This window comes from Brassica rapa, chromosome A07 (assembly GCF_000309985.2).
Source record: "Brassica rapa cultivar Chiifu-401-42 chromosome A07, CAAS_Brap_v3.01, whole genome shotgun sequence".
NCBI lineage: Eukaryota > Viridiplantae > Streptophyta > Magnoliopsida > Brassicales > Brassicaceae > Brassica > Brassica rapa.
The window spans coordinates 14542710-14555235 of record NC_024801.2 but is presented as its reverse complement, the minus strand read 5'-3'; the positions used below and the strand labels follow the sequence as shown (position 1 = coordinate 14555235).

The following is a 12526-nucleotide window of genomic DNA, read 5'->3' as shown; positions in this document are numbered from 1 at the left end:
GCATAGTTTGGTTTTCATCTTAAATGTGTACATATATTTATGAATTGGCTAGTTGTAAATAGTTCCATGACTATGTCAATTTTATAGAACTTAGTAATTTGGTATATGTTAATTTTCAAAAATAAAGTAATAATAGACACACAATTGAATAAAATATAACCGATATATTCTAAAAAAAAAGATTAAATCATTACTTTAATATTAAGATTATTTACTCTTCTTTTTATGAAATCACATTATATATAGACAAGCTTGAAGATTCTAAATCAGAAAAATCAGTTCAAGGAAGGACATCTGTTCAAGGTGGAGCTGATTTGAAGGAGGAAAAAGTAACGTTTGAGGCATCAAGTAACTCAAATGGTGAAGAGTTAGATGGGCGGGCTCAGGAGGAGGTTCGGAGCGATTATATATTAGCTAGGGATTGATGTTAAGAGTTTTCAAGGCTCCTAAGACAAATGATGTAGTATAAAAGATTATCGAACCAGTTCTGAGGGATATCAAAGCACCGAGAATGCAAGTACTCACTTAATCTAAGTGCAACCAATGATTTAGATGGGTTTTAAACTACTACTAATACTAGAAAGCAATAACAGAATGATACTTTCTTGACTAAGGGAAAAGAGAACTCATTGGCATAGGAATTAGACCTTGGGTGATCAAGTATCGAACTAAGGATGGCAAATGATCAATCAAACTATCGACCTTAAGCCTAGACACAATTCTAAGCAAGCTCTATGTCTAGATGAATGCTCATTTGCTAACATATCTCAAACATCAAATGTCTTTGGTTGAATAATATGAAAGCAATCATTACTAACAAGTCTATTAGCTATTTTAGCACCTTTAACAACAAATGTCTTTGGCAAAGTATACTAAAAGCCTAGGAGAGTTGTCTCAGGCATTTCATCAAACACCTTTTGGGTGGGAAATGCCTATCGATCAACTTTTGAGTGGCCAACTCAGAAGATGCATTATGGATACTCTACTAGCAAGGAACAAGAATGATCTACACTAAAACATCATAGAACTAACCTAATCACCCTTGATCTCCCTAACCTATGAATTCAAAAGGTGATTACTCACTGATCTCTATGATTCCTCTTAAACGCATATTGGATTTCAGATTAATCATGTAGAGAAATAGATAAGAAATCAACAAGAACACAAGATGAAAGCAATGAAATCTGAATCAAAAGAAGTTTTACAAGTTGTTCTCTCCCAAAAGAGATTATTTGCCTCATTGGCTTACAAAAGGTACTTAACATAGGTTTAGAAAGTGGAAAACATCAAAACAAATGACCAAAAGGCCCCTAAAATAACATAAAAATCGTCCAAGCAAAACACGCGGAGTGACCTAGCATAGTCGCTCCAGGAGGTCGCTCCCGACGTGTTTCTTCGTGTCTCGACCCGTCAAAACGCGAGTGACTTGAGCTGGTCGCTCTGGCTGGTCGCTCTGGCTGGTCGCTCTGGCTGGGAGTGACTTGAGCTAGTCGCTCTGGCTGGGAGCGACCTCGGTAGGTCGCTCTGAGAGGTCGCTCCAGGATGCTCGAACAGGGTGGATATGCCTTTAGTAAATTGGTCATAACTCCTTCATTACATCTTCAAATGACTTGAAACCACTTCCATTAGAAAGCTAACTCAATTTTCTGTGTCTCCACAAAATCTTAGAAACAGAAGATTTATCTAAAGGCTCCATCCATGCTCATCTTTCACCCCTTTTTGGATCATAATGCTCCCAAACATCTCAAATCACTCCATGGTACACTCCAGCACCTAATAAGGACAATGAATGCAAAATGCAGCCTAGACATGGCTAAATCATAATCTATATGATGAAAATTCTCATGGATGAATGGATAAAATAATGCAAATATGCAAGATATCAGGGATCGTGTCAGAAGACAGATAAAACCATCATAAAATATGAAGATGCAGACTTGGTGGCATATGTCCTAGCAAGTTCTGAAGCTATTAAACATGAAGAACCAAGGTCCTTTGTAAAGTTAAACGCAGCAAGGATTAGGATATTTGGAATGGTTCAGTGGGAGAAGAGATGGTTTCTCTTGAAGCAAATCACACGTGGGACTTGACTGACCAACCGAAGAATCAGAAAGTTATCGGATGCAAACGAATATATAGGTTGAAGCCATGAATTCCTGGAGTTGAGGAACCAAGGTATAAATCACGTCTACTGGGAAAGCGGTTCTCTCATATAGAAGACATCAATTACAACGAGGTCTTCGCGAATGTAGTGAAACACGACTCCACAAGGATTCTTCTATCAGCAGTGGTTAACTTTGATATGGATTTGGAGGAAATGGATGTAAAAACTGCATTTTACATGGAGTGCTACATGAAAGGATATATATGGATCAGACGGAAGGTTTTGTTCAGAATGGTCAAGAAGATAAAGTATGTCTACTAAGAAAATCTCTTTACCGGTTGAAGTAGTCCCCACGGGAGTGGAATCATTGATTTGACGAATTTATGATCAGGGAAAAGAACACAAGAAGTCACCATGATCTTTGTGTGTACACGAAGGGTTCAACGATCAAAGTCAGAATGTTTCTTCTACTTTATGTTGATGGCATGTTGATGCATCCAAGAGTAAGGAAGAGATTAACAAGCTGAATGAGCTATTGAGTCAGAGTTCGAAATGAAAGATTTGTGTCCAGCTAGTCGCATACTTGGTATGGATATCTTCAGAGATCATATGATGCAGTGAAGCTCGTGTTGTAACTGTGGGAACCGAAATTCGCACCGTTGATTTTCCATAATCAGAAAAAAGTCAAGAAAACCTTAACTTTCCCTGAGGTCCCGGATTTCTTCTAAGCCAACAACAAGTAATCAAAATACGCAAACAAACGAGTAATAGTAAATCAAAATAAAGAGAAAAACAAGGAAGATCTTATTTCGAATCCACGTTTTGAGCGTAGCGATCGTACAATAGGTTCTAAAAGCCTTGGATTCAAGAGATGTTAGCGAGATCTATAGTTCTAACCACCTAAACGTCAAACTTATTTGAGTCACAGCTCAACAACAAAAACGAAAAAAATGCCTAGATTGTCTAACTTGCTCTAAGTGCTAAGTTGTTGTCAAAATCTTCTCATTTGCCCCTCTCGCCTTGTCTCCTCTTATATATCCCTCTTAGGTGGTTGTCCTTTCCTTTTTTGCCCTTAATTGGAATTTATCTCTTCATGGAAATATTCCATTTTCTCTCGATCTTCATGATTATCCTCCAAACCGGACTGACCAAGTCTCGGTCGCTTGTTGGCAACCCGCACTGACCAAGTCTTGGCCGCTTGCTGGCGACCTGGACTATCCAAGTCTCGGTCGCCTGCTGGCAACCCAGACAAACCAAGTTTCGGTCGCCATATGGCGACCCAGATGAACCAGGTCCCGATTGACTGTTGGCGACCCGGAGGAACAAGGTCTCGGTCGCATGATGGCGTCTCGAAGGGAATCGAGCCTGGTCACCTGCTGGCGAACTCGGTCGCATGCTGGTGACCCAGAGATAGCGAACCGGTCGCCTCGTGGCGACCCGGTGGTGGAGAAAAGAGGGAACAACCTTTCCTCATGGTGTGATGGACTGGAGACAATGAGACAATGAAACATTGGGACTTGATCTTTTCTCGTTTTGTTGTTCTTTCTGAAGTCATTTGTTAAGAGATCAGACAATTGTTTCTGAGAACTCGTTGCTCAATTCGTTTTTGAATTATACGAGGTTTTGGTTCTCGCGCTTTTTCTTCTTCTTTAGATAAAAAAGATTTCTCGGGAGCTTTCAGACATTGATTCTTTCGTAACCGATTTTGACCCCAACAGTTATCCCCCCGGCTCGCTAGAATTTTCGTGATGTTCTTACGAGATGTTAGGTATGTTAGGAGGAATTAATGGCTGAAAGTCCAAGGGTAAATCGATTTTTTGTAGAAAGCTATAGTAAATTTCTTTCTCTATAAGTATGTGGAGTAAATTTTCAAACTCTTCACTTGCTCACTTCCACAAGAAATTTTCTTTAAGGTAGAAAATCTCTCTCTCTCTTTTTTTCTTCCTTTGTTATTTCCATTATGTCTTCTAGCAAGAGAGTTTCTGAGGGTGCCTTACTCCGAAGAGTTCACTTGTCCGAGATGGCTAAATTGTTCTGAAGGTCGAGTTTCTGCCGCACTCTGTCGACCCCGAAGAAGCTGAGGCATATTGGCTTGCCACATGTAATTTGAGAGCTCTTCTGCCCGAACCGTGGTGTCCCGCAGGCCTCACACTAAAATAGTTTTGGTGAGCCGATCAAGAGCACTTATCCGTTTCTTGACACCGTCTGGCGTTTTTGTAGAGTCTCGGAAGATGTGGAGTTTTGGATATTGAGGGATGGGGAAAGCGATGACGCTCCTCCTTGTGGCTACTTTACTTCTTACGAGGCGCATCTTTTGCGTTGTCGGTGGTGGTTTCCTATCCTGTAAATCATAGTCCAAACCTTGGATCAGTTTCGACTTCGATAAGCCAGATTTCTCCTTGCGGCTTGCAGCATCTCAGTGGGATTCTAGTTTTAAGTTACGAGCGTGGGATGACTCTTGACGCTGATTATTTCGAGGCTTTGTTGTCCCCGATTAACAAAAGTGGGTCACTCATATATCGCATTGCCTATAATGCACATGATTGGCAATTGCTATTTTTCGTCCGTATAGAAAGTGCATCCGTTGCGAAAGAATGCATTCTCATGTTCAGGAGTAGCTGAAGTCTAAAGGGTATCTCGGTCGGATATTTGCTAGTTTTTCCTTTCGACAATATCTAACCTCGTACTTGTTCTCTTTTATTTTTGCAGTTTATAATCCTCTTCCTCCGTTTCCTGAGGACTTGCTCATTGTTAGGGACATTTTTTGTCGCAGCCTGTTCTATTGGGGCTACTTTTCTCCGAAGCAAATCTGTGTTGCAGTCGCATATCACCAGCTCCCGAACTCAGCTTCATTTGCCAGTCGAAAAATTTTCAGACCTGAACATAGATGAGTTTGTTCCTTACGAAATTCCCATGAAGAGGAAGAGGGAAAGGTCTCCAAGAACAAATAAGTCACCGTCAACGAAGACAATGTTACCGCTGATGGGATGGAGTTACCTTCAGAGGAGTGGTTCCGTAACTTCTTCACTAGCCAGGCTAGTGGAAGTGGCACCGATCAGATCTCTCCGCCAACGTCCGACACTAAATGCGAACGTAATATTAAGATAAATTAAACAATTTTGTTTATTTTAGATTATATTTTAAATAGATATGTATATATTTTAAAATTATGATCTTAGATACATTTTTATCTATTTATTTTGGATAATATATATTAAATCAACTTGTAAAAAATTAATTAAAAAGTTTGTAAAATTTGTATAATTATTAAAAAGTAAAACTAAACAGTATTTTTAAAATTTGTAGATATATAAAAGGAAACTAATGATATTATGATTAAAAATTATAATTTTTAAAAAATTAGAGAAAATTTTTGAAAATATTTTTTTAAATAAAATTGTGTAATTATTAAAATAGAAATAAATAATGGTCTTAAATTTAGAAAATATTATTATATTTATATTATTATATTATTTAATGTTATATTTGGATAGATTCATTTTAATGATGATGTATAATTTACTATTATATTATTATAATTTACTTTTATTCATGTCACTTTTAACGTATACGTTATGTCAACTTTCTAAATAATCATAGAAAAATATGTGTCAAATTACTAGGGGACTATATTGATTGTTAAACTACTGCATCAATAAGCTCGAACTTCAAATGGCAAAACTAAAAGAAAATAAATCAATATAAAAAACAATAATTTAGCGTGTTACGTCAAAGGGATGATACCATCTATAATAATCTATACTATTATTTGCAAAGTAAATTTTAGCAACGAATCTCTCACGTTAAAAGTTAAAACGGTTAATATCTATATTATCTTTAATGAATTTATATATAATTAATTATATAATAAAAACAAATTTTTATTTATATATATATTTTCAAAAAGATAATTTTTACATTGTGTTGTTAGCTTAAAACATAATTTTCAGTTATAAATTTTAAAATAAGATATAAAACTATTTATAATAATTAAGCGGTTCAAGTAATTGTTACCCTTAATGAATTTTATAAATAATCTATACTATTATTTGCGAAGTAAATTTTGGCAACGGAACTCTCACGTTAAAACTTAGAACGGTTAATATCTATACTATCATTAATGAATTTATATATAATTAACTATATAATCAAAAACAATTTTTATTTATAATATTTTTTTCCAAAAAGATAATTTTTACATTGTGTTGTTATTTTAAAACATATTTTTCAGCTATAAATTTTAAAATAAGATATAAAACTATTTATAATAATTAAGCGGTTCAAGTAATTGTTACCCTTAATGAATTTTTTATATAATTAATTATATAATTAAATCGATTTTTTATTAATAATGTTAATTTTTTCAAATAAGATAATTCTTATATATTGTGTTGTCATCTTAAAATTTATTTTTTCAATTATAAAAGTTAGTAAATAACAAATAAACAATTTATAATTAAATATTAATCAACTAAATTTGTATAAATATATTTACTAAAATATTTTTGATATGTGAATGTTTTCTTTTAAAATTTCAGCATAATAATAAACATATATATTTTAATTAAATTTACGTTATATATATATATATATATATAATTTGATGTTTGATTTAATTTTTTGAAAACACAAATAATAAATTATCATGTTGATTTTTGAATTAATAAAATATAAATTAATATATATTTGTAAAATGATTAAGTCCGCATGTGCGGACAAAACATCTAGTAAGTTACTAATAATCTAGTAAATTCATTATGCACGAAAGTCATACATGATTTGATAACTAGCTTCTTGCTTTGGTAATGTATTTGAAGAAGCACTTTGGATTTGCCAAATATAGACAATAATCATGATTCCGATCCACCATCATGACCTGTAATCTTATTGTCTTACTAAATACATGTAACGTGGGTTAAAAATGTTAATACAAGTTTTGTCGTGACAGAGTAACGACGCGTGAAATTTATCACTGGACCTACATCAACATTCAACACCCCTATCGAGCATCGAAGGGGCAAAGGCAATTATGTCATCTCAATTTCAAGACTACGGATTGGATGGAATGGTTGTCAGAGAGACCAACTGTTGCCGTTTTGGAGCCCTTGGTATGGAAGTAGGGCCGGCTAATTAAGGGGGGAGGGGGACCAACTGTACGACTCCCAGATCCAAATCCGTGTATATTAATATTTCTTCTATATTTTTTTAAATGACATTTTTACAACTGTGCACAGAAATTAAAGTAACTGATTAGGAGCTGCAACAATTATCTGGACAATATTCTTATATTAACAATATCGTCTTTCTAGTTTTCTTTTCTATGTTTTTCAAATATCGTTCTATACTAAAGAATCCTTAACTATTTGTCCTCTAATCTCAGATTCCAAAATATAGCACTGTTTGAAAATTTTCTGAGTGCAAGAGATGTTGGTTGTATCTGTCGACTGGTTCTTCACAGAGCATGCGTAGAGATAGCTTGTTTCTCGTATGTTTAGCTGATGTTCCTTAAGTGTTTACTATTAGCTAATCCACTATATATTAATTGAAGAAAATTTGAAAAGATATAACTCCAATTTTGTAATAACTAAAAAATACTTATTGCTTATGTGTCAATCAATTAAGTGGTTAATTAGTCATACGTGTCAGCCTCACATTGAAATTAGAAAACATGTTGGTCCAATTCGATTTTTATCTAACTAGAAATATTTAATACCAACTATATGATATCATATGATATTATTAACTAAAGAAAGGTGGCTATTTATTATATATTAGTTTCTTAAATAAAATCTATGAAATTACCTAATGTGATTATAATATATATAGTAATTAATGATTTTAAATAATGAATATTTGCTAATAATATGTATACTTTCTATCATTTTTGTTTGATTCTTTATTATTAAAATAAATAACACAATTACACGAATCATATATTAAAAATTTAGATTTTTTTTGTATATGTTGTATTTTAAATTTTCAAAACGAGTATAAATTACTAAAACTGTTAAAAGTCTCACATAAACTTTTTTGATCAATGTTTAAATTATTTTCTATAATAAGATACAATGATAATAAAATCATATAAATAAATAATTTTATTTTAATAGGTGTTTATATTAATATATATATACTTTATATCGTTTAAATTTAATTATATATCATATACAATATATAAGACTGATTGTTTTGATTTATTTATTCTAAAATGATTGTGAATAAACAAGGGCGGTCATTTGATTTATATGTGCAAGCCAATTTATTACATAATAGTAACTGATTTCTTAGTTATTTAATATATAATTATTATTTTATTATTTTATAATATGCAGAAAAATATAAAATAAGTATTTATTCTGCACAAGGCGTATATCTTAACCTAAGTATGTATCTCTTTAATAATTTTGAATCTTAAACATTTTCTAAATCTCATACCAAAATAAAAAGAAAGAAATGAGAATAAACTCAAAAATCAATTTTTATATTGAGCAATAACCAAAATGACACAAAAAGAAGAAATCTATCGAAGATAGATATGATTGACACGTGAATGTAAACTTCTCATAACCATAATTAACTTTTAAATTGCTAAATCATGATGTAAGACCGAGCTGACATAGTTTCATTGTAACCAAATGATATCACTCAAATTACAGTAAGGAGTGATTTATACTGAAGTCAAGTTATAGTACTTAGAGATCGAATTCACATGGAGCTAGAGAACCAATTAGATCTAATAGTTATATGATTAAGCAAGACTAATAGTTTATAAAGCAGTAAAATAGCAAAGCAGTAAACAAGTTGAACAAGACAATTGTTCAGCTTAGCAAAGAGTTGTTTGATGGAAATGATGGTTGCTAGATCTAGGATTTCTATTCAGGTAATCAAAATTATAATGATATAGAGGCTAATTGTTGCTTGCAAGATATTATAGAACTCAACTGGGAGTATAAATCTAACAACTTCCGTTGTATAGACAGTCTAATATCCAGATCTTGGATCTCAACTCTCGTTTATTGATCACAAGAAAGTGTCGATCAATTATTCTATGAAAATATCGATTGATACACTTTTCACAATATCGATCGATTAATCTATTGGATCATCGATCGATATCGCTTCTAGCAAGCTTTACGATCGGGTTGAATATGTGTTCACTAGGGTTCCTAAAATCAACTCTATTGATGATGATGACATATTAAATGGGCTTAGCCCAATAAGTGAGTTATTGTATAATGTTAGGCCCATTGTGTTTTAATTTCACCCGGTTTAGATACGTGGGAACATATCACCGACTGGGTTACTCCGACTCGGTCGAATTTGGCCGTAGGAGATGTCTTCAAACCTCCGTCGAATTGAATTATCTGATCTTCCGATATCTTCAGGAATCAGGTAACCTTCTCTGTAATCTCTCCCATTGTATCTGTTCCGATAGCTACAAGCTAAGGGGGTTTAAGCTCAGTTTGAGTTGTAATCTTTGGTATTTGAAGGGTTGACACACGCTGCATTCACACTAGGATTAATAAATGCAAAATCGATGGGAATATGGTTCCACCGGGTGCTCTTGTCAAGTTTGTTCAGAAAGGTCTCCACTACATTTGAGCAGTGTAATAGTTACTCTTTTTTTTCTTTATCTCTTTACAGTGTTAGACTGAGCTATGATTTTGCTGTGTTACTTGCAGCAGGGGGCAGCGAACATTGACGAGGATTTCTCATTCTTTCAACCGTTGGATCTGATCTCAAAGGATGTAAAAGAGTTGCAGGTGATGCTGAGGGAGAGGAAGAGGGAAGAGAGGCATAAGGACAAGGACAGAGAAAGATCTAAAGAAAACGATAAAGAGGTTGAACGAGGTCATGATGGAGATCGCAGCAAATCAGCTTCTTTGAACGAGAAGCATGGAGAGAATGAAATTAGAGAGGGAAAAGGCTCATGCAAATCAGCTTGGAGATGGTGATAGGGACATGGCTATTGACCAAAATGAGAAAGAAAACGCTGGAGATGAAGAGCATGGCCCTTCTTCGGGTCGGTCTTCATAGTTTTTTTTCTTCTGTGTTATTGTTGAAACTTTTGTGGGATGAATCATATGTGAGAATAACATTTTGTAATCCAGATAATAATATCTGTTTAATTTTTATTTGATTTGAACAGCTGCAGAACCACCATGACTCCGACATCTCTGCCGTCTCGCATTTCTAATTCTGATGTGAGGGTTTTGGAAGGGCATACTGCTGAGGTACCTTTTTAGGTGATTTTATCCCTTAAATTGGCATTTTGTATAGTTGATTTCCATCTTCACTGGTATCTAGTTCATGAATCCTAGTTATTTTGATACTGAGATTACGATGCTGTCTTTATCTCAGGTTTGTGCGTGCGCATGGAGTCCGTCGGCTTCATTGCTTGCCTCAGGGTAAGTAGTTTTGTTTAGAAAGATGGAATACACATGCGAATAATTAATTTTTGTTTTCTTATTATTCCATTTATATGTTTCATTTACAAAAATATCAGGTCTGGTGATACGACAGCACGTATCTGGAGTATTCCGGAATCTGGTCGTAGTATCAGCACTTTGATCCTGAAACATGCAAAAGGAAAGTCAAACGAGAAGTGCAAGGATGTGACTACTCTTGACTGGAATGTGAGCTCTGCTCTGTAGTAATATATGATTACTGACTTTTCAGGGTGAGGGGACTTTACTTGCAACTGGTTCTCATGCATGAGTATGAGTATGACACCGGATGCAATTGCAATATAGGGCCAACACTTGACGTTGATTGGCGCAACAATGTGTCTTTTGCAACGAGTTCTACGGACACAATGATCTACTTAAGCAAGATTGGAGAAACTCGGCCTGTCAAAACCTTTGCTGGTCATCACTCATCAGGTAATGTCTCTCATATCTTGTCATTAAGTCCTGTATCAGTCTGACATTTGTCTAATCTCCAATCATACTCGGTGATTTCATAATTGCAGGGTGAGGTTAATTGCGTGAAATGGGATCCTACCGGTACTTTACTGGCCTCGTGCTCTGATGATAGTACCGCTAAGGTTTTCTGAATTAATCTCTTAAAAGTACTTTTTTAGTTTCCTTTGACTTAAACAGACATTTGTTGTCAGTTGTTCTATCTCCTTATATTTGTCGTATGTGTATCTTTTTATTCAGATGTGGAATGTAAAACAACACAGCTTTGTTCATGATCTCCGAGACCATTCTAAGGTAAAACATAAATCCAAATAATGTTTTTTTTTTTAAATAGCGTCTAAAGATGGATATTATGTTGTATTCAGGAGATATATACAATCAGATGGAGCCCTACAGGACCAGGAACCAACAATCCTAACAAACCGCTAACTCTTGCGAGGTGATAAAAAAATAGAATAGTACTTAGAAAAAAAGTAAAGTGACACTGTGTGTAACATATCTCTCTGTGTTGTTTCTTTAAATGTGAGCAGTGCATCATTTGACTCAACAGTAAAGATATGGGATGCAGAACTAGGAAAGATGCTATGTAATCTCAACGGCCACAGGTAAAAAACTTTAGCCCTCTATATGATGATGATGATGATTTGTTGTTTAACCATTGGTAGTAACAAAATCTGAATTGGTGACAAAGGGACGCGGTATACTCATTGGCGTTTAGTCCAAACGGGGAGTACATAGTGAGTGGGTCAGTGGACAAATCGATACACATATGGTCATTAAAAGAAGGCAAGATCGTGAAGACATACACAGGAGCTGGAGGGATTTTCGAAGTGTGTTGGAACAAGGAAGGTAACAAACTCGCAGCTTGTTTCGCTGATAACTCGGTCTCTGTTCTAGATTTCAGAATGTAGTTTTAGAAGTGTAGTAGTATCCGTCTAAACACCCTCATTACAAGCCTTATTTTGTTGCTGCACATATATTTATTATAAAGCTAAAATAGAGAAGAAAGGCAAAACTGTACTTGAGGTTGACTGACGAGTAACAACTAATAAATAATTAAGAGAAAACAAACTGCATTAAGGTTAAAGAATTTGCTAATACATAGTATTATTTAAATTTAGTTGTCCACAAGTTGTATTTAAAACTAAAAGTGATTAGTTACCACAAATTGTGAGCTATTAAGGAACACAACTATAAAGACTGGAGACAAAGCCCGTCTTTAAGTCCGTCGTGCGCGCCCCGGTTAGGTGAAAACAGTGGAGGTGGATGATGGCACGTGGCGAGAGCTGACGGAGTCGTGTAACCACCACGCCAAACACGCTTCTTCTTATTCCCAACCCCTTTCCTTTTCGTTACTACTCACCACGTCCTCAAACATTTTTCTAATAACCCGGAAAATTCCAAACTCTTTTTTTTTTTTTGAATTATACATAGATATTCTGGCCTCGCATAAGTGATCTAGACTAATCACGTGTTGCCACTTGTCGATCTTCTGTCCCTA

The 12526-nt window shown here is 34.7% G+C and overlaps 1 protein-coding gene and 1 long non-coding RNA gene across 2 annotated transcripts; both read left to right on the top strand.

Moving 5' to 3' along the window:
- The first annotated feature begins 1518 nt into the window (after nucleotides 1-1518).
- LOC117126459 lies at nucleotides 1519-6350 on the top strand. Its single transcript, XR_004449043.1, has 3 exons — nucleotides 1519-2690; nucleotides 2951-4736; nucleotides 4814-6350. It is a non-coding gene; the product is annotated as an uncharacterized LOC117126459 (long non-coding RNA).
- Nucleotides 6351-6602: 252 nt separating this feature from the next.
- Nucleotides 6603-12112, top strand: LOC103829877 (WD40 repeat-containing protein HOS15). The gene is given in 13 exon segments (XM_033275652.1): nucleotides 6603-9496; nucleotides 9595-9689; nucleotides 9787-10127; nucleotides 10254-10338; nucleotides 10466-10512; nucleotides 10611-10740; nucleotides 10784-10812; nucleotides 10814-10991; nucleotides 11076-11150; nucleotides 11266-11319; nucleotides 11391-11464; nucleotides 11556-11630; nucleotides 11717-12112. Coding segments are annotated over 10 exon segments (954 nt in total). The 5' UTR covers nucleotides 6603-9496; nucleotides 9595-9689; nucleotides 9787-10127; nucleotides 10254-10266; the 3' UTR covers nucleotides 11937-12112.
- Nucleotides 12113-12526: the final 414 nt, after the last annotated feature.